General features: G+C 38.4%; 1 protein-coding gene across 3 annotated transcripts in view; it reads right to left on the bottom strand.

Annotated features, from left to right (window-relative positions):
• Nucleotides 1-23288, bottom strand: part of phkb (phosphorylase kinase, beta) — a 348185-nt gene that overhangs the window by 179134 nt on the left and 145763 nt on the right. For 2 of the 3 annotated variants that reach the window (XM_051955810.1, XM_051955811.1), the window contains one exon: nucleotides 10652-10747. In XM_051955810.1, the coding sequence (XP_051811770.1) occupies nucleotides 10652-10747 (96 nt within the window). Of the gene's footprint in view, nucleotides 1-8722; nucleotides 8971-10651; nucleotides 10748-23288 lie in introns of those variants that run through there. The other variant, XM_051955812.1, reaches the window with a different exon arrangement.

Here is a 23288-nt window from a genome sequence, read left to right as displayed (position 1 = left end):
TTCATATTAAATGTGGGATTTATCCTGGGGTTACATTTTGTTTTAAAAGTGGGTTATAATGCCTCCATATGTCTACCAGATCAAATTCTTTGTTTATATTTAGAACAGCCCTCACATTTTTAGATGTATTTGTTTGAGGAGGAAGTCTATCCATCAATGGACAAACCACAATTAAATTCACCCCCAATTATCATGTTGGGACAGTCCATATCAGCTCCGTGACTAAGTAAGGATGTGTAAAAGGTTTCATCCTGAATATCCTGAATTCCTAGTATAATATTTTCACTGTGTAACATTCCTTTAACCAAAACAAACCTGCCTTTGGTGTCTTTAAAAGAGGTTATAACAGTAAACAGAAGATTTTTGTGTAACAGAATCACCACACCACACCACTCTTATTTGTTGAGTATGATGAGAAGAAAACTTGACCAACCCATTCCCTACGATATTTTTTATGTTCTTCATCATTCAAATGTGTCTCTTGGAGAAAGGCTATTTGAATCTTATCTCTTTTAAGAGAATTTAGGACAGCCTTTCTCTTGACGACATTATTAGATCCACGGATGTTCCATGTACTTATCTTAATAGCCATTAACACCCAGTTATGAGTTGCATGTCACGATCAAGTTTAACCATTTTATATGTAAGGGACCAATCTGCAGCCTTAAATGTAGAACTAACTTTGACAAACACAGAGATGTGTTCTGAGCAAAAACTGAACAGGCCCAGAGACACAACAAACGTTAGCACATGAAGAGAGTGCACTTTGAACATGCCCTCTCTCCCAAAAAATTAAACCTATAAGAAAAGTAAAAGATAAATTTGCCTAGTTGCACTACTAAATCCTCAAAAAGAGAGAGAGAGAGAGAGAGAGAGAGAGAGAGAGAGCAACTATGGGGATTGGAAGCAGCAAGACAATACAGTTTCCCCACGCCGGATTGCCACTATGAAATAACCAGCATACTATTTTGAAAGAGAGAACAGGAAAAATCACAACCAGAGCATTTGTTTCACAAGAGGCCCTTCGTTTTACATTATGCTGCCCTAACAGTCATACCTGAAGCTGTCCAGTATGGTTACCCAGATAACCTCAAGTTATTTAGGTGCAGTCATATTACTAATGTAATCATTGATTTCCTTAGTGGTGGAGAATGAAGAGCTGGTGCCATCGGAGTGGTAGATTTTGATTACGGCAGGGTACAGAAAGGAACATCTTATCCCAGCCTCTCTCAGTTGTTTACGTGCATTGGCGGACTCCTTCCTCCTTCTCACGACCTCCACAGAAAAGTCCTGGTAGAATGACACATTTCTGCCCTCAGTGTTTAGTGTACCTCTGTTTCTGTCTGTGTGGAGGATTTTCTGCTTGTCGGCGTATTCGTGCAGCCTCACCAGGACGACTCTCGGTCCCTGTTTACCAGACAGTCTTGTCGGTGGACCGGTTTGGTTTGCTCGGTCCAGCTTAATGCGGTCGGTCTGCAAATCCCGCACATCTGGTATCCATTTTTCAAAGAATTCGACCGGTGTGTTGCCCTCCATACCTTCTTTAAGTCTGATGATTCTCAGATTTTGATGTCAACTTTGATTCTCAAAGCTTTCCAACCGATCTAAGGCCTTCTGTAGTTGACCTTCCAGATATATTATTCATTTTTAATAGAGGAAAACAAAAACAACTCCAGGTTTCTCTTCAGCACTGTAGGCAGGCTGACAAAGAGTCAGAGCTCTGTTGAGCCATGTATTCCTTTAGCTCTGAGCAGTAATGACTTCATGAGCTTCTTCACAGATAAAATTTTTATGATTAAAGAAAAAATTAATCTGGCCCTTCCTACAACTGTCACAGATATATCATCGAGTACAGTTGCTTTAGAATTGGTTGTAAGACCTGATAGACATTTAGAATTCCTCAATCCTATATATCTCTCTGAACTAATTTCAACATTTTCTACATCCAAACTATCAACATGTCTTTTAGATCCTATCCCAACTAGACTGTTCAAGGAGGCTTTACCTTACATTAATTCTTCAATGTTAGATCTGATTAATCTCTCTCGAGTAACAGGCGATATACCACAGGCTTATAAGGTTGCTGTAATCAAACCTTGACTTAAAAAGCCCGCTCTACATCCAGATGTTTTAGCTAAGCATAGACCAATATCCAACCTCCCATTTCTCTCAAATTCTGGAGAAGACAGTTGCAAATCAATTTTGTGAACATTTACAAAGATATAGCTTGTTTGACGAGTTTTAGTCAGGCTTCAGAGTGCATCATAGCACAGAAACAGCTCTGGTGAAAACTCCTAATGACCTTTTCATAGCGTCGGTTAATGGACTGGTCTCTATTCTTGTTTTGTTGGATGTTAGTGCAGCATTTGACACACACAATTGACCACAAATTTTTATTACAGTGACTAGAATATTCTATTGGCATCAAAGGGACAGCAATGGACAGGTTTAAATCCTACTTATCAGACAGGTTCCAGTTCTTGCATGTCAACAATGACTCTTCTGAGCATATTAAGGTTAATCATGGGGTTCCTCAGGGTTCTGTCTTAGGGCCAATACTGTTCACATTCAACCCGGTCTCACAAGGATTCGTGAAACTGTCACGTAAATTAATCTATGGTTACGTGCGCACCAACACGATTTCTCATATTTTACGTGTTGCTCACAACGAAATTCAAACCAATGTATTTCAAGCGGAGGACTTTTCATGCCACTCAGAACGTATTTCAAACAAATATTTTTAATGTAAAAGCGTTGTGAATCCAAGTGGAGGACTTTTCATGCCACTCAGAACGTATTTCAAACAAATATTTTTAATGTAAAAGCGTTGTCCCATATATATAATGTGATGCCTTTATTTTTGCTGCAGGATTTGGGTATTTGAGATTAAAAAAACGTTAGTGTTTGTTTGTTTGCAAACGGGTTTGATTTTGTTTTCATATCTGAATCTTAATCACACCTGAATAGAACATTTAATTAATCAAATATTCCTCGTGTGTCATGTTTCTCCTCGGTCAGATTTAAGCGAGTTACGTAGGGCATTTCGAATCGGTATATTATATTTTTAATGTAAAAGCATTGCAAATCCAACGCTATATTTTGCATTCGCAGGGGCCAGCAATTAGATGTGACTTTGGGCCAAAATTTGTGGAAACATTATTCGGCCGTTTGACTGACAGGCCGGTGCGCTGATATTTATTAAGTAATTTTGATGAGTGGGTATCCACTGCCTGTATAGCTCAGCACGTTAAGCAGGTGACTCATGTACAAGAGCTGGTCTCGGACGCGGGTTTGATTCTGGTCTGCTTTATTATAATATTTTGGAAGTTTTTCATACACAAATGCAGATTTCTAAACGGACTGCTGTAAAACTTTTAAACATGATTGAAGATATCAAACTCATGGACAACTCCTAACCCATTGGACATTCATGCAGACAGACTCCTGTTTCAATTTAAAAAAAACAAAAAAACAAAACAAAACAAAACGTGCAGCACTTCGGCACCTTTCTTCTTCGGTGGTGTTTGTGTAAAACAATGTCCAACATGCAAACAGCACACCTAGCGCCATGAAGCACAAAATGCAGGTGTAAATCAATGGGGTGCTGAACATAGTCATATTCATAGCGGAAATAATAGATAATAATAATAATGATAGGTAATAGAATATTCTGAAATTAAGCTCGACTGTAGACAGGTATTTTGCAAACACTGTAAACACACACACACTAATATGTTAGAGAAGCAGATAATGGCAGCAAAGTCAATTATTTTAATAATTTGAAGAGACAATATATGATTACGCTATATACACATATATAAACAAAATACTGACTAATGAACACATATTTTTATATACAAATGTACCTTTAGTTGAACCAGGCATTGAAATGAACAAGAAATTGAAGAAAACAATGGTGGTCTAATAATATTTCCATGACTGTCTATTAGCTGTTATTTTTCATTTTTATTCTATGTATTGCTATGTCCTATGTAATTGTCTGAGTGGCTTTAAATAATGCAAGAAATTCTATAAAAGGGGGTGGGTAGGATTTCTAAAATACTATTTCTATGGTAACATGGTTTAAAAGATAAAGTAAAAGATTAAAGTTTAGAACAAGACAAAAGTCACAGCCACTAGCACATCTGCTGCTGATACTTCACTTAAAGATACATATTTGTCTGCCTTGAACTGCAGCCAACTGTTTCCTGACTTCATCGCCTGTCCAAGACTGTCACTAGACTGTGTATATAGAAAGATCTATATACACAATATGAGACTTGAAAAAAATATTTTTTATTGATCAAAATGTTGCATGGCAGTTATCAATAACACACTGTGGAAGCACAGTAGTGTGCAGACCTTGCCCTTTTCTTGCACTGACTATAAATATCTATGCAAGAGGTCATAGTGGTTCATCTTCAAGTTGTTGAAGTCTCTCTTTGATCACTGATTTAACAATGAAAAACTCATATCTGTGCATCAGTTACATAATTAGGAAGTTTTCCCATGAAAATAATCCCTTACTGTCTTAAAAAGGCATAGGGGTCATTCCATCTCAAGTCAACAAATGGTTCCAGCAGCACCATTTCTGATTTGCATTATATTCAGTTTCAGTGTGCCATTGGCTCCCAAAAGAAGATAGCAAACAGGTTTTTGGTCATATGTGTACACATTTTGCTTTTACACCCAATTAAAAGGGGGTAGGTTTCGGCCTAAATCTGATAGCCGTCATTCAGGTACACACTTCAGAGGTCCATAATTCTTGAAATGTGCAAGCTAGAAGCATGAAATTCACAGGAACATTTCATTTTTCACTGCTAGTTGCAAAACAATCATGTTTTTAGCCCTAGTCTGAGTGTGAAAAATTTTATGGAGGGTGGAATTCCTGAAAAACCCCCGAAAATCTTAATTTCGCCCATGTTTGAAAGGCCTCTATATGCCATTTTAATCTAAAAAAATATTAAAACAGCATTTCTTTCTTTAGTATGGGTCTTTACTGACATGATAAAACCACTGTTGAAGTACTCAGCTGTTTAGTGTGGCTGCAGGACCTACTTTAATTAGGGGCGAATCTGAAATTTCATGAAATACAACCACATTTTTCACCATGTGTGATAAATAGCACCACTCTGAAACTTTTTGCAAAGAATCTTTGTGTACTAGTTGTCAAAACTTCAAAATATTGAATTGGTGTTCTGTCACCTTCATATTGAAAATCTAGGCCAAAAGGAGGCCTAAAATGCCCTCGGCCATCATTTTTGCCAGATTTAGGGCAAAGAAAGTGTCATAGGCCCTTAGAGGATACAGGTTTCTTTGTTGTTTATATATGATAAGATGGTTGCAACACTCCATCTAAGCCTATATGGAGATAGTTTGAAATACTGCACTCACTGACTCTTTCAAGAAGTATTTGCTGATGGTGATAACAGATTGTTTGACCTTCAATATTTGTGCCTGCATTGATCCCAGCTCGCAAAAACAGGAGTTCAACCAACTCCTTGTCTAAAGAATTTATTGGGATCAGTCCACATTTGCGGGTGTATGCTGTTTAATGGCAATCACTGGATTTCATGTGCTGCCCCACCGAGCAGGGTTGCATGGCTGTAGCCATCTTGCTGCCCTTCCTTTAGATCACAAAGGTATAATTCACAAATACTGGTTTGAAGTACAGTTCAAGGTACCAAAGTAATTTAAATTCCAATTGCCCACAGAAGAGCAGAGAGTTATTAGACTGAGGTAGAGCTTTTCAGAACTCGTACCAAACCCTCCCCTTAAAGTACAACATCAGTATAAATAGCTGTGGTGTCCCTAGACTGGGTGTGTTGGCCTCAACAGGTAATAAGTGTGGTTTAATAACATCTGCTGATATACCTGAGGTGCAATATTAAACATTTGATACCTCAAAATAATATATGTTATATGGCAAAAATGCTGCTCGAGGGCACTTTCAGGCCCCTATTTGACATAGATTTTCTATATGAAGGAGCCAGAACACCAATTCAATATTTTGAAATTTTTATTACTGGAATATGAAGAGCCACTGCTAAAAGTTTCAGAATGGTGCTATTTATCACACATGGTGAAAAATATGGTTGAATTTCACAAAATTCCAGATTCGTCCCGAATTAAAATAGGTCCTGCAGACAAACTAAACAGCTGAGTATTTCAACAGTGGTTCTAAAATGTCAGTCAAGACCCATACTCAATGATTAAATACTGAGTCATAATTTATTGATTTAAATGGCATACAGAGAGTTATAAAGACATGGGCGAAATCAAGATTTTCAGTTTTTTTCAAGAAATCAACCCTCCAAAAAAATTTTTCACACTCAGGCTAGGGCTAAAAGTCTGATTGTTTTGTAATCAGTAGTGAAAATGAGATGATCCTGTGAATTTCAGGCCTTTAGCTGTTATATTTCAAGAATTATGGCAATGTGAAGTACGTACCAGAATGACGGCTATTAATTGTAGGCCTAAACCTACCCCCATATAATGGGGTGTAAAAGCAAAATGCATACACATATTACAGAGAACCTGTTTCCTACCTTCCTTTGGGACCTAATGGCACACACAGACTGAATATGGTGTAAATCAAAGGTGGTGCTGCTGGAACTTTTTTGGATATTGGTTGATTTGACATGGAATGACCCATAGATGTAACTATACAGTGTTGACTCTTCTAGAATGTTTTGATGCATGAAGTCACTGCTTCTCTGCCCACTCACTGAGAACAACAGCTCATCTGGAACTCTGCTCAAACACTGTTGTAAAACTACTCTAAGCTTCACAAAAGCAAATTGTATTATAGAAGTAATTTGGCCATTTGGTTCAAACCAGAAAGCAACTTTGAAGAAGAATAAAGAATTGGGGGCTGCACAGAGACACACTGATTAGCGCAGCTAGCCCGTTAAAGTACGCCGGTGTTCCAGATTAACTGGTGATCCGATCAACTGGTGATATTCAGTGAGCAAGACAGCTGTTACAACGGCAATACATAGCATAGGTGACTGTGTTGATGCCTGTTCAAAACACACAAATGTCAAAAAAATGTTCCAAAATGTTCTTGTTGCAGCTTTAACATTGTTGTTATTGCTCTGTTTGGACTCACGGGTGTTCAGTCTACCAGTAAAATACTCGGTTTAATGAGGACTTCCACCTAACGGAGAGGAAATATCGCTTCGCTGCGGTAGAGCGTGACAATCTCCACCAGATTAACTGGTGACAGTCTGTGGCCTCAGTCCGACGGTCAGACAGAAACAGCAAGAGAAGTTCTAATACCGTTTTCAAAGCTTACTACGATAAACCAGTCGGACCTGAGTTGTTCTACTTTTAAACAGATTTTAAGTAAAACAATGACATCATATAAACCATCTGACCGCATTCTAACCAGAGATTTCACATTCCAACCTTCAGAACGTCGATATGCTTCATCTATTTCCCCCCGTTATTCAGGATTTATTTATTTTACTGGGGCATTGCAAGTTATAATCAACATTGTATTCTATAGAATCAATGCATTGTGACTTTATGGAACACAAAATTAAAGGTATATTTACTTCTAAAGACCTAGAACAATAATATAGACGAGGATATTTATTCCATCTGCAGATTCCCTCTCAGACTAAAAACTGCCTCTTCACTGAACACCTTTACACTTATATATACTTATGACTACCAATAGCTGTGAATACCCCCATTTTATTAGCTTTATTTGACAGGTAAATAGAGAGACGGACGGAAAAGTAGGGAGAAAACCTACAGCAGGAAGCCGTGAGCTGGAGTTGAACCCGAGCCACTGCATTGGGTTTATAGATCTCCTGTTGAGTCAGCTGAGCTAACGTCCCAGTGTATGTGACATAATGAAAGGAATCGGTGTCTTTTCTCAATGACATGTCAGTTTAGAGTAGTATGACACAACAAAGTTCTGCTGCTGGTTTGAACATGAATGTCCTGTGAATTTTGCTAAACTGCTGCATTTCAAATCCAATACGTTAAATACTGCTGGGCTGTTTTAGTAAAATTGTGACGTTTGTGTTATTTAAATAAGACAGTGCTACGGTGTAGCTACAATGTGATCTAAACCTGCCAATACTGTATCAATATATTAATGTTATACTGCAACACTTCGGCATTCTGTTATCACACAGCTTGGTGAACTTCTTGTTAAATAACGTGTACATCGTGTCTTGGTCTCCTGTCTGCTGCTTTAACAGGTTTTGACAGTGATCACAGCTCCACTAGTTCCAACCGCGGTTACGTAGTTTTCTTTCTTGTTGCCTGACAGCGCATGACTCTTACGATGAGAATGCGACTTATTTCCAGATATTTTTGTCAGGACCAAAATGAATAAAACAGCAGAAATCTCATTTTTAGGAGCGAAGTTGTTCCATTGTTTATTTCCTGGTTAGTCGGTAAGGGGTCCTGAAAAGCCACGCCTACGAAACATCTGTCTCAGAAACGCTGAAATCACCAGTTGATCGGATCACCAGTTAATCTGGAACACCGGCCCGTGGGCGGGCCGTTTTGATATCGGTATACGCTTTTTTTTTTAAATAGAAGGACACTGCAAACACGATTATACAAACACTATACACACATAGAAAGCTGAGATTCTCATGAATCCGCCGGTATAAACCACTTTCAGATGTGATTACCACAGCGGGTAATATAAACACATTTGTCCAACAAACAACAAGTCACGTAAACGTGCACAGCTCACCTGTCGACGCAGTTTGGACGCTCGTTTCTGGTCATAAAAGAAGATAATCCACAAAAACCGGCCAGAACCCAAGCTTAGCCATCCAGAGGAAACAATCCAGTATAATACTTTGGCCAAAACATGTCTCCAAATAAGTAAAAAAATCCAGAAAACGATCGGCTCCGTGCGCGTGCACGCGGCGCGTGGTGGCGCTGTGCGTTTCATATTCAGTGCATCTTTCTATTATAAGTGTATCAAACATGCTCGTATTCCCTTTGTTCGCGATTCAAAATGGATACTGGAGGCTTCTCTTCAGCTTCAAACCGAACTTCAACCAATCAGGTGACTCGTTTCCGCCTACTACGGCGAAACAGCCAACCGTGGCCGAGTCTGACAGATATGGATTACATCACTTGATTGACTTATTTCTCAGCAAATCACGTCGGAGGAAACGTTAGATTGACAGGCCTGGTAGCCAATGAGCTTGCTGAATGGCTTGCATATAAATCCCGCCTCTGCCAGCGGGTTTATATGATATTTCATCCGTGAGCTCCGGGCTCCACCTGCTGTTTCTCTGTATTCCTCTCAATCTGTGTGTGTGATCGACACTGAAGCCTATCTGAAGTGATTTTTTGAGTTCTTTATGAGTTTTTGGAGTGAAAATAATGTAAAAATTATGTGAAAATTAAGTTATACCATTCTGTAGAGAGTGTGTACAGGGTATAAAGATTGTGTCCAACATTGACAGGGGCGGGGCATATCAGTACAAATACATGTGTGAAACAGTCATTTCTTGTAGTATTGCTCTGAAATTTTGACCTGAACTATGTAAGACCCCAGGCCTTTGCAATATTGTGTTTTCAAGCTCTTACAGTGCTGCCACACTGATTTTCAGGTGTTTTATTAGGGAAAAAATGTAGGCGAGAAAAAAATTCATCCTAATTCAGTGTGTGCCAACATGAAATACTCTGTGCCAGTAGCACCTAGAGTAATTCTGACTGCACTGGGTGAAAATTCAGGTTGTCAGCTTTCAAATGAGACCCCAACCATGCATGTACTCCAAACAGTTCAAGAACAGCATTCAATTTACTTTCTGTACATCTCAGTAGAAATTTCGGGCGGAAATTGCCTGGACTTTAAAGGGCTAGAAGATCCCCGGTTTGCGTACCGGCATGGGCCTGGGATTTTTCTGCATAGAGTTTGCATGTTCTCCCTGTGCATGCGTGGGTTTTCTCCAGGTACTCTGGCTTTCTCCCACAGTCCAAAAACATGCTCAGGTAAATTGGTAATTCTAAATTGTCCATAGTTGTGAATGTGAGAGTGCCTGGCTGTTTGTCTCTACATGTCGCACTGTAATAGACTGGTGGCCTGTCCAGAGTGTCCCCTGCCTTTGCCCCAACTCGGCTGGGATAGACTCCAGCCCCCTGCAACCCTAATGAGGATTAGGCGGTGTATAGATAATGAATTAATGAACGGAAAAAGATGTGGAAAACCCCATTCTGCTTGTTTTTAAACTGTGATCGATAAGGTGGAAATTCAGTCCAAGCCAATATTTCACACATGATGTCTTCTAGTATACATAAAAAAAAAACACCTTCAGAAAATGTTAACAAGGTTGAAAAAAAAACTCTGAAAAAGAAAACTTGCTTGTGGTGCTATGTGCAACGTCATGTAACAACTAAAGTCAGTTTGGTCGATTCTCTGGAAAACCACGATCGGTAAACTGACTGACATTACCATCCCTAGATCACTAGCTACAAACCATTTCAAGAACATATTGTCTCATATTTCATTAGTTGATATATTGTAGATTTCCACATTATTTCTTTTGTTCTTTTTTATTTCATTTTAGTTGCAGTTTTGTATACAATCTCTGCCAGTCATTGTCTACGATAAAAATTTTGGTATCTGTAGTGTTTTGTAACTGGTTTGGGAGGTGGACGGACTCACATGGGAGCGAGACTCTCGAGGCAGGAGGGAGCAAAGGGTTTGCCTGTTCCTGTTGTGGGCGTCCAGATCCACAAATATCACAGACCAGGAGCAGCCCTGAAGCACAAAACACACACAGAAAGACAGACAGCATCCCAGTTACAGCTGAACTATACTTATAGTTCACAGGTACAGCAGCAAAATATAGTCTCCTGTTCTGTATGTGAACACCCACAAATATGAACAAGTGCACAAGCTCTCCATTATATAGCCGAAGAAAAACAACAAACAAGCAAAGCAATTAAATTGGCTTTCAAACCTGTACCATCACACCTGACACTTCTGCATATTAAAACTGTTTTTGGACCAACACCAGGTTGATATATTTGGCTTGCACATGTGTTTGAAATACAGTGTGGGAGTGTTGGAACAACAAAGTTGATAGTCATCCTATCACTTCAAATGTCTCCATGTACAGAAATGAAGTGCTACTACCATGAAGTAGTTAATTCATTCAGTGCACTTAAACACGTTTAGGAGGGGGAGCAGTTTATGCTTTTTACGTACAAAGGGAAGTAATCAAACCTTTTCTGGTTCCAAAAAGCTGGTCCAGTCCTCTTCATTCATCCATTAACAGTGCTTACATAAAACCAACTGAGTCGTACCCACAACCTGATAAGCAATTTCTAATGTAAGTCAGATGCATTATGTATGAATATTGCCAGAGTCAATTTTTTCTTCCAAAAAACAGGTCTGGTCCAGGCTTTTTAGTCAAATCAGCAAGCTTTCCGTCAGCAATTTGCAAAGTGCAGAGAATTGCTCGCCACTAGTGTAGGCAGCTGTGTGACATGAAATGGCATACTCATGGACATATTTTATGCTGTTATAGTATATAGTAACATTGTAGTACACACACACACACGCACACACGCACATATATATATTACAGTATTTCCTCTACATTCATTTAGGAATGGCGAATATATGGAATGAAAGTCTGAATATATATAATGAAAGTCTGAATATATAGCAAAAGTCTGACTATATGGAATGAAAGTCTGAATATATGGAATGAAAGTCTGATATATATAATGTTCAGACTTTCATTCCATATATTCAGAATTATACATGTATATATATATATATATATATATATATATACATATATCATGGTAGAGACTGCGATTTGGTAGAACTGGAGTCTCTTCCAGTAGAGATTGCGATCACAATCTCTACCAGTAGAAACTCCAATCCTACCAGTAGAGATTTGTCAGGGTTAAGGTTAGACTTTTAAGGTTAGGGCCAGGGGTCAGGGCAGGGGTTAGATTAAAAGGTCAGGGTCAGTTAAGGTTAGGGTCAGGGGTCAGATTTAAAGTTCCATCTCTACTGGTAGAGATTACAATCGCAAACTCCACTGGTAGAAACTCCAATTCTACCAAATCGCAGTCTCTACCGTGACACACATATATATATTTATATTTTAATCATATTACTGTACTATGTAGTCATCATTGAAATTCCCCTTAAGGAACCAGTGAACTCGTTGTGAACACATTCTAATTTATGTGGTGATTATATTTTGTATTAGTAGTACACATCTAAAAAAAATGATTCAAATGATCAAATTAGCACAATGAATTAAAGAGTACTGGTAATCTGCAGCTAATTTCATAATTTCAAGGTAAAATACAGATCGTTGCGTGACTTTTCAGCTTTGCAGATGTGAAAATTCAATGCACTGATTTCTTATACACAGATGTTTTGGGTTTTTTTAGTTGTTATCAAATAAAACAAGGCATTTAGCACTGTTGGAAATTATTACAGATATTTTTTGTAACACTTTCTAACATTGTATGGACAAAGCAATAATTAACCAGTTTATGGAGAAAATGATTTGCATTACAGATGCTATCAGCAGCATGTCTTGCAGGGGCGGCTGGTCAATAGAGGGCGCTAGGGCACCGCCCCCTCTGTCTCACATCATGTAGAGAGTCACAGCCCTTCCTTTAATGAAACGTTTTTAAAATTACATTTACATATATATCCTATGTTTTTAAAAAGCAAAATGGATAATATAGCCTGTAGAGAGTTACTAAGATGTATAATTTATAATAAAAAGTCAGATTAGAAACGTCAAATCCGGCCTGGGGCACACTCATCTTTCCCCATTGACTCTCGTTATAACTTTGACATGCGCAGTTCGTTCCTCTTCAATACAAGAGACAGGAGACGGCTTGGTGCAGGCTGACTGCGCCCCGCTGAGCGATCAGAGCGATCAGAGGGAGACAGCCTGTCTCCCTCTGATCGCTTTACACACCACCGGCCATGGGGTGGCAGCAGAAGCGAGCAGTTTGTTCATCCGCTTGCCTTTAATTAAAACTTGCATACAAAAAATAACACAGATGTAGAGGTGCTGGCTTTAATCTCTAAAATGTGAGGATTTACTTTTTGTCATTTAATAACGTAAATAGAAATGTTAGTTGACACAAGTGTCACTTTAGACTGAAAGCCTGTTGATTTTCATATGTTCTGAAATCTGAGGAATTACTGTTTTTCTTTATTTTCATTGTAAATATTTCATGTTAGTTGACAGAAGCACTTTGGGCTCAAAGCCTAAGATAAGATAGGTTTTATTTGTCACATGCACAGTTATACAGAGTATAATGCCTAATGGTTTCAGTATTTTGTTTTTTCAGGCAAAGTGACAATTTTTTTTTATTGCTTTGATCTTTAATATGCAGATTTGCTGTTTTCTCATTGTCATGTAAGGTTGTTAATGTAAAAGTTAGCTCACAGAAGCACTGTCTGCTTTAAGCCTTATAGTTAGGTTTTTTTTTTAACAAAATGTCCAATGTTTGTTGGTTTCACTGGTATGGAATTGTTTTTGTTTATTTGAGTATGTAAATATAAATATGTTGTTCCAAAGATTTTGCTGTACAGAAGAAGCATTTGGCACTCTTTGAAGCTGGAATAATGAATTGTTTCTTCTTTTTTTTTTTACTTTTGAAGTAAAAAAATAGATTTGCATATTTATACATTCTTAATTTGTTTAATTATAGAAAAGGAGATTTTAAGGGTTTGTGTGTACCAATTACACCTTATCTGGAGCAAATCATATCAAACACTGGGGAGATAAATTCAAATTCACTAGCTGGTAACATTTACGTGCATTTAATTGTCTATTTGACTCAGCAGTAGTGCTTAGGTGTACCGTTGTAGTGGTGCATAGTAATAGCACATCAAATGGCTGTGAACATAATTTACATCAATTCTTGTATTCCGGTGTTGCCGACTCTGCTTAACCTTGCCAGCAAGTTGATTTCTCGCGATATTTGTGAGTTCACAAATCTCTCAAGAAACCATCTTGCTCCGCTCCCGCCTTCACTTTTCGTACAGCACCAAGTTGGTTCGGGCCAATCACGCAGCAGTATTCGTGTGTGGGGCGGGATAATGGGCAGGATATCCGGGTGTGACGACAACAACAAGCGTGAGTAGATCAAAACAAACATGGCAACGGAGGACAACGATCGTGTAGATGCTGCTATTAAGTCAGTTTTAGCTGAATCTCCTATCACTTCTTTGAAGGAAGAACAACGAGAGGCGCTTTGCACATTTCTGGATGGTAAAGATGTTTGTGCTTTTTTACCTACGGGTTTTGGTAAGAGTTTAATGTGCCAATTGGCTCTGCTCGTTGTGAAGATCCCGCGATTGGCTAAAAACAAACCTGTCAGAGGCGGGACATACTGTTGCATTGTCCAATCCGTGCCTCTTTCCTCCGGAAAGATTTACATGGAGCGGTCCCAGATTGATATTGTGGAGTACTATCAAGTACTACACAATTATTAATCTGGCTATTGCCAGGTTAGACTCTGCTATTTGGTTTGGAAAATTAAGTGCGCCCCCCCATGAGAAAAATTCACCAGCCGCCACTGATGTCTTGTTCATTTTATTTAGTTGTCAGCCTTGGACAATGAGGTCCAGTTGCCAGGAGCACTCGTCTGCAGCTCACCGGTCTGTCCTGCAGCTCCTCCACACCGTTCTCCTCAACAGACCAAATCAGGTAAGATCTGTTTAGACTATGCAGATATCAACATGATCAATATGATATCTTTTGGCTAATCCTAAAATCACAAAATACAACATTTACTTAAGGTTAACTGTTTTTATGAAAATAGAAAATAATTACTGACAACTAGTACTTTTTTGGGTGCTTTTATGCAGGAAAAAGGAAGCAGGATGCTCCTGTGGATCTGCTGCAGTATCTGGAGAGGTCAGAGGAACGGTTATTGGCACAGATCAGAAGAGAGCAAGACCTGACCTCCGCTATGCTCCAGAACATCCAGAGGATGGATGAAAACCTTTTGTTGGACTGATAGGGAGCATGGCGTCGGTGCTGGACAACTGTCCCAGAAATAAACTGCATTGTCCACTACTTTTGCCCTTTTCTAGAAAAAAAAAATCTTCTTTTTGTAAATAATTTTACTTTTACTTATTGTACTTCACCTGTTTTGTATTTTTACGCATGCACTTTGGGTGAATAAACAGAAATTTGTGATGAGAGATGCAAGTTTTGTCTATAATCTTAGAGACTTTATTCAGTGTTCAGTGCACACTTCTGTTACACACATTTTGACAGATAATCAGTTGTGCTGTTCAAGCAGATTTTAGTCTGGAACATATCAGCAACATATGTTGTTTTTTGACTGTGACACCAAGTCAGATGGATAAATTGCACTACTGCAGCAGATATATTATGGAAGTGTGCTTACATGACGTGTCTACATACACTACTAACAAAGAGTTATTTTACTTTTGGGTGAAATTTATGAAATATGTAAAATGTTCATTCTGTCGTAATATTATATCATGAAAGTAGGGCATTTAAGTAGAAACATGCAATAGTGATTTCCTCTTCTCAAAAATTTATTGAAACAAAAGCTAACAGTGGCGGGCATATCACAATAAAAATGTCTCATGACAGTTTGGACAGAACAGAAGCCTTCTGTTGAAATCTGGTACAACTCTGTCCCACCAGTGGCGTGATCACGGATGTCCCCAGACAACAGCTAACCTTTGTCTCGTAATTAAGACCATCTATAAAGATGAACATAGATATCATCATCAACTTATAGCATTTGTTTACCAGCTACATTGTCGAAGCTAAGTAGTTAAGCTAACGCTAACACATTCAGTGTTGAGAATCAAAGCATCTCTGACAATTACCTGTCTTCTCAAACGCAGTTGCCGTTGCCTGTGACTACAATGAAGACAGATAGCTAATCACAGCAGAGCCAATCTGAAGAGCAAACGTCCAATAAGATTCCTTAATTTTTTCTCCAAGTTTCTTCCGGGGTTCCGTAGGGGAAAAAAAAGTCCAAATATATAGAATGATATATATATATATATATATATATATATATATTGTAGGTGAGGTTCAGGAGAGGACTATATCTTGTCTCTGGATCAGGATTTTCACCGAGTTCACTCCTAAGTGTCGGCCAGAACACCTCTTAGGCCGGATATCCAGAATAATGAGGGAGAGATGACTGCTGCTTAAGGGTGCCTTTACTTTCAGATGCTCACACATGCAGGTTACAGGGCAGCAATATGGTGCAGACGAAGGTTGGTTCACTACATCTGTCCCTAGTTAACTGTGGTTTTTCTATGAACAAAGATAACAGAAATAGAGTAAACAATAATCCTAATAATCATTACCACAGTTGTTATAAGCACGATGGCAATGTACAAAACAGTCCAAATAGGAAACATCAGTCACTACACTGCACATAAACTGCAATGAAATAACATGCAATATAAACCACACAAGAGATACCTCTCATTACATTATCTAAACAATCTTAGCTCTTATTTTGTAAACCGGAAGTAGTAATTTTTACACGAAGCGAAATAAACACGGTCTCAGGGACAGCTGGTATAAATGGGCTAACAGGGCTAAGCCCTCCCAGGCCAACACAAAAAAAAAAAAAAAGATGAGAAAATTATTTTTTAAATAACTTACAACAGATTGTTTTAAGTTTAGGTGAAAACAAAAGTAGCAACAGCACCAATCAGTCAAAAGAAAAACATAGAATATCTCTAAATGGGCTTATTTTTTTACAGCCCCAGCAGATACAGCCCACTTTCAATCATTTCGTTCTTGTAAGTGATTGACAGGTGTCATGTCCCGCCCCCGTGATTTACTGATCATTTGGGCTAACTTCAGTCAGCCCACAGGCCTTGACTTTGACCAATAGCAGCGAGTTGACACAGCGGTACTGCCAGAGCTCTAGAGATAGTAAGAGTTGCGACACTCATGCTCTCGCAGCGGGACGGTCACGTGGTTCATGTAAGCCTGAATAGTTCCAAACAAGCAGCGCTGTCATTTCCTTCTATGGGACTGAGAGCGGCGATTTCACGGTAAAAAAAGAATAAAATCACACCTCCAAGTACTTGTTTGATTATTAATTCATTGAAGTATGTATGTAAATGTCAGTTTTACATTTTGAGCCGTAAGGTGACATATTAAAGACACTTTTGGGGTTTTGGAGGGAATGTTTCACATTCGTGTTAGCATGGAAAATCGACTTTTACACAGAAATGTAAGATGATTGAAGATGTAAATTTTTGCCCAGTTGGATTATTGTATTTCCAGACAATGTCTATATTTCTCTGATTCACTTACCCGTAGTCTGGGAGTTATTGAAAAGCAGAGTAACAACAGTCCATTCAGCAGATAGTGTCCAGCCACTTCTGATGAGGCAGGAGTTGACTCACTATAACCATTTTAAGACATACACAAAATATATATTCACGAATAACAACTCACTATGCTTTGATGAATGAAATAGTATGTTTTATTGACAATGGGAGAAACAATGAGGATCTTCGTGTCTTCAGTGAGGGCTCTCGGGATACTGGCAGATAGATAGATACGATAGATATTAATAAATATATTTGTTAAATACTTACAAGTATAAGTTTATGCATTATAAAGGGTCTCATATAAAGGACGTAGTCTTGACAATTAAAAAGAGGTAGCAATGTAGCTAGGTAGCTTTCAAAGAAGAGCTAACAAGCACATGGCAATGCCTGAAAGTCGGTCATCTGCCAATATTCACAAATACAGATAAATGTATGCACCACAAAGGGCTTCTGATATAATATAAAGATGTTAAAATTAAAAAGAGGTTGCGACTCATCAACAATTAATCCGTCAATATATCCCTGGAGATAACTTCACAGCTAACAGCAGAGTCGAGCTAAAAAAAAGTAGCAGAAATTCAGTCGTCTACCAAGAAAAAAAATATATATAATTACGCTGCGCAAATACAAATAAAGCTCAGCATATGCATCATAAAGAGCCTCTGATAAAATATAGGCAGTTGACAATTCAAAAGAGGTAGGCATTTCATCAACTTACCTCCACATATACTCAACGACGTGCAGTGCAAATGAATGGTGGCTATCACTGTCGAAGCGGTGCTAGGAACTAAACAAGCCTCCACAACCCGGAAGTAGACTGGAAGAAAGCGTACAACGGCACCCTATGGGAGTGTCGCAACTCTTACTATCTCTAGAGCTCTGGGTACTGCTATTTGTGCCAGAGTTGGGAAGGAGGGAGAAAAGGTTAAGCTATGGCGGGCGTTAGCATGAATGAGGTGGATTATTTGCTTTCATGTCCATTTTCCTCAGTGTCTTTGGAGGAAAAGCTGGAAGTTAAGAGACTGGGATCACATCAGCCGTCGATGTGAACTTCTTTTCAAATAAGGTAGGCCCATGTTGACCTGTTAAAGGACTGTGACACCTTGTTTTTGCTGAGGTCATCTGTTGTACTGAAGGCGTGTTTTGCACTACATGTCGCCAAACAGTTGTAATAAGACAGTTGCAGCAGGCTGTCTGTGAGCAGTCGTTGCAGTTGGAACACGTTTTGTAGTGGTGTGTGTGTGTGTGTGTGTGTGAGTGAGAGAGTGAGTGAGTGAGACAGAGTGTTGATGTAGAGCACTAAAAAAGCATAGTGTACCTGTAATTGATGTAACTGTGTGTATCATAGGTGATGTTGCTTTTGCAGCTGTGTTAACCATTTAATCGGTATTATGCATTTGTTAGCCCACCCAACAAATTTCACCACCAGCCGCCACTGCACAGTCTATATCGATAAATACTGCAAATGGCATTGACGTCAACACAATTAAGGACATGAGGAGCAGGTTAGGCCGCTAGCTAGAGATGATCTTGGAGCAGTTCATCTTAAACAGCTCTACAGAGACGAAGCCACTTACTAGCACATGCGTGCTATGAGCCAGTTAGCTTCATGTGCCGGCAACCTGCAGTTCAATTCCCGTCCACAATCAAATCAATAACGTTGACATAAGATGTAAGACACACGTCTTAACCAAACAATAAAGGCAAATATTCACTCTCCATGAATGCACAGTCAAATCTCAGACAAGTGTAGCTTCACGAAACCTCAACTTGAACCATGTGCACTCGGCAGAACTCTCCTGTAGCTTACAGCAACAGCCAGCAGGTGGAGCACTCCCTTCAACTACTCACCAGTATTAAAGAAACAGAACAGGCATACATGTACTTCCAACACATATGAATTATCCAAATTATCCAACTTTGGGGCCTTTTCCACACACACACACACACACACACACACACACACACACACACACACACACACACACACACACACACACACACACATATATATACACACACATATATATATACACACATGGACAAAATTGTTGGTACCCCTCAGTTAAAGAAGGAAAAACCCACAATTCTCACTGAAATCACTTGAAACTCACAAAAGTAACAATAAATAAAAATTTATTGAAAATCAAATAATCAAAATCAGCCATCACTTTTGAATTGTTGATTAACATAATTATTTAAAAAAACAAACTAATGAAACAGGCCTGGACAAAAATGATGGTACCTCTATAAAAGATTTAAAACTATTTGACCAGAGTGACATGATTAACTCAGGTGTGTCATTTAATTGACATCACAGGTGTTTCCAAACTCATAATCAGTCAGTCTGCCTATTTAAAGGGAGACAAGTAGTCACCCTGCTGTTTGGTGAAAAGGTGTGTACCACACTGAACATGGACAACAGAAAGCGAAGGAGAGAATTGTCCCAGGACATCCAAAAAAAATGATAGACAAACATCTTAAAGGTAAAGGCTATAAGACCATCTCTAAACAGCTTGAAGTTCCTGTGACAACAGTGGCTCATATTATTCAGAAGTTCAAGACCCACGGGACAGTAGCCAACCTCCCTGGACGTGGCCGCAAGAGGAAAATTGATGACAAATTGAAGAGACGGATCGTTCGAATTGTATCCAAAGAGCCCAGAGCAACCTCCAAAGAAATTAAAGGTGAACTCCAAGGCCAAGGTACATCAGTGTCAGATCGCACCATTCGTCGTTGTTTGAACCAAAGTGGACTTCATGGGAGACGACCAAGGAGGACACCACTGCTGAAAAAAACTCATAAAAAAGCGAGACTGGAATTTGCAAAAATGCATGTTGACAAGCCACAAAGCTTCTGGGAGAATGTCCTTTGGACAGATGAGACCAAACTGGAGCTTTTTGGTAAGGCACATCAACTCTATGTTCATAGACTCAAAAACCAAGCATACGAAGAAAAGAACACTGTCCCTTCGGTGAAACATGGAGGAGGCTCAGTAATGTTTTGGGGCTGCTTTGCTGCATCTGGCACAGGGTGTCTTGAAAGTGTGCAAGGTACGATGAAATCTGAAGACTATCAAGGCATTCTGGAGAGAAATGTGCTGCCTAGTGTCAGAAAGCTTGGTCTCAGTCGCAGGTCATGGGTCTTCCAACAGGACAACGATCCAAAACACACAGCCAAAAACACCCAAGAATGGCTGAGAGAAAAGCGTTGGACTATTCTAAAGTGGCCTTCTATGAGCCCAGATCTGAATCCCATTGAACATATGTGGAAGGAGCTGAAACATGCCATTTGGAGAAGACACCCATCAAACCTGAGACAACTGGAGCTGTTTGCTGATGAGGAGTGGGCCAAAATACCTGTTGACAGCTGCAGAACGCTCATTGACAAATACAGAAATCGTTTAATTGCAGTGATTGCCTCAAAAGGTTGTGCAACAAAATATTAAGTTATGGGTACCATCATTTTTGTCCAGCCCTATTTCATTAGTTTGTTTTTTTAAATAATTATGTTAATCAAAAATTCAAAAGTGATGGCTGATTTTGATTATTTAATTTTCAATAAATTTTTATTTATTGTTACTTTTGTGAGTTTCAAGTGATTTCAGTGAGAATTGTGGGTTTTTCCTTCTTTAACTGAGGGGTACCGACAATTTTGTCCACGTGTGTATATAATGTATAATGAAAGTCTGAATATACACTTTATTGCCAAAAGTATTCACTCACCTGCCTTGACTTACATTTTTTTTAATTCATTCATTTCAGGCGATTTCAATAACAATGCAAATAACAAACATTCCAATATGGTGACATATACATAGAATGCCTGAAAAGGGAGTAGGAGGAAGAAAACTTATTAAATCCTACCCCCAAGCTCATCTACGGAAACACTATGAGCTGTGACTCATCATAACAACCTTATGTTACAATGACAATTACAATATAATACACAAAAAACAATAAACAATTGGACAAATACCAGCAATGGTAATTGACAAATACCAGCAATGGTAATGGACTAATAGCAGAAATGGACAGATACTAGAAATGGACAAAATACTGGAAATTGACAAAATACCAGCGATGGTAATGGACAAACACCACAATAGGGACAATAGGGACACATTGATCAGTAACTGTAAATGACAAGGTAAATTACAGCATGTAGTGCCTATAATTAGACCAGATCTGATATTTATAATACAGTTTGAATCTGTTAATATTTTGGCATTGCTTGTGTTGTAAGTCCAAACTGTTCCAGAGTTTCACCCCACACACAGACACACAAAAACTTTTACGAGTAGTTCGAACTTTGGGTCATGTAAAATTAGCATAACCTCTCAAGTCATATGTTTGCTCTCGAATTATAAAGAAGCGCTGAAGATTGGTGGGTAATCATTTATTGAAAGCTTTAAAAAGAATGATTGATGTGTTGTATTTTACAAGATCATTGAATTTAAACAACTTTGATTGAGTAAACAAATTATGTGTGTGTTCTAAAAAACCCGCCTTGTGAATGATCCGCACAGCTCGTTTTTGTAACAAAACTAGAGGATTTATTGTGCTCTGGTAGGTGTTTCCCCACACTTCAACACAGTATGTCAGGTAAGGGAGGATTAAAGAGCAGTAAAGTGTGCGAAGTGCATTCACATCCAGGTAAGGTTTTGCTTTGTTTATAATTGAGAGACTTTTGGAAATTTTGGTTTTAATGTGTTTGATGTGTGGCTTCCATGACAACTTGTTGTCAATTACAACGCCCAAAAATTTAATTTCACGAATAAATTCAACAGGCACACGATCGACAGAAGGTTGCATTTCTGATTTCATTTGTAGGTTCCCAAACATCATTGCCTTGGTTTTTTCAATATTTAAAGATAACTTATTTATATCCATCCATTTCTTTATCACTTTGAGTTCTTTATTTACTACAGTTATTAATTCATTATAATTGTCATAACTATAGAAAATGTTTGTATCATCGGCAAAAAGGATAAGTTTCAAGGTCTGAGATACATTAAAGATATCATTTATGTAAATGTTGAACAATTTAGGTCCCAAGACAGACCCCTGGGGCACACCACAAGCAATCCCAAGCACATCTGATCTAGACTGTCCCATTTGGACATACTGTACTCTTCCAGTCAAGTAACTTTTAATCCAGTCTCCCGCCACACCTCTAATTCCATATTTATATAATTTATCGAGTAATATAGTATGATCAATGGTGTCAAATGCTTTTTTTAGATCAATAAAAATACCAATTGCATGCAGTTTCTGGTCAAGTGCAGATGTGATTCCTTCGAGTGCTTCAATTATTGCCATTGATGTTGTCCTTTTAGTTCTGAATCCATACTGCCCTTCATTTATTATTTGATGTTTTCCAAGAAATGTTTCTAAGCGAGAATTAAAAAAGTTTTTCCAGGATTTTTGAAAACTGTGGCAACAGTGAGATTGGTCTGTAATTTGTAAAATGGTGTTTATTTCCCTGTATATATAGTGGGATTACTTTTGCGATTTTCATTTTTTCTGGAAAACAACCAGTTTGAAATGACAAGTTAAAGATATAGGTCAAGGGTTTGACAATGTTCAAACTAATCTGTTTTATTAATATCATACTAATGTTGTGAGAATCAACAGATGACTTACTTTTACACATTTGAACAGTTTTCATAACTTCTTGCTCATTCATAGCAGACAGAAAAAAGGACATGGAATTATGTTTAATATATGCACAATAGTTATCACTTCCTTGATCAGGAATTTGTGCCGCCAATTCAGGGCCAACATTTACAAAGAATTGAATAAAATTTCTATTAAGTTTATTCTTTTTCTTACATGCCTTAATTATACCTTTCGTGAGCCAAGGACTTTTCAACTGATTTTTTTTTCACGGAATAACTTATCAGTGGGCAGTGTTTATCATACAAGGGGGTAAATAAATCCAGAAATGTATTATA

Source organism: Acanthochromis polyacanthus, chromosome 11 (assembly GCF_021347895.1).
Source record: "Acanthochromis polyacanthus isolate Apoly-LR-REF ecotype Palm Island chromosome 11, KAUST_Apoly_ChrSc, whole genome shotgun sequence".
Classification (NCBI taxonomy): domain Eukaryota; kingdom Metazoa; phylum Chordata; class Actinopteri; family Pomacentridae; genus Acanthochromis; species Acanthochromis polyacanthus.
The sequence above is the reverse complement of the archived record's forward strand: the minus strand, read 5'-3'. Positions and strand labels throughout refer to the sequence as shown.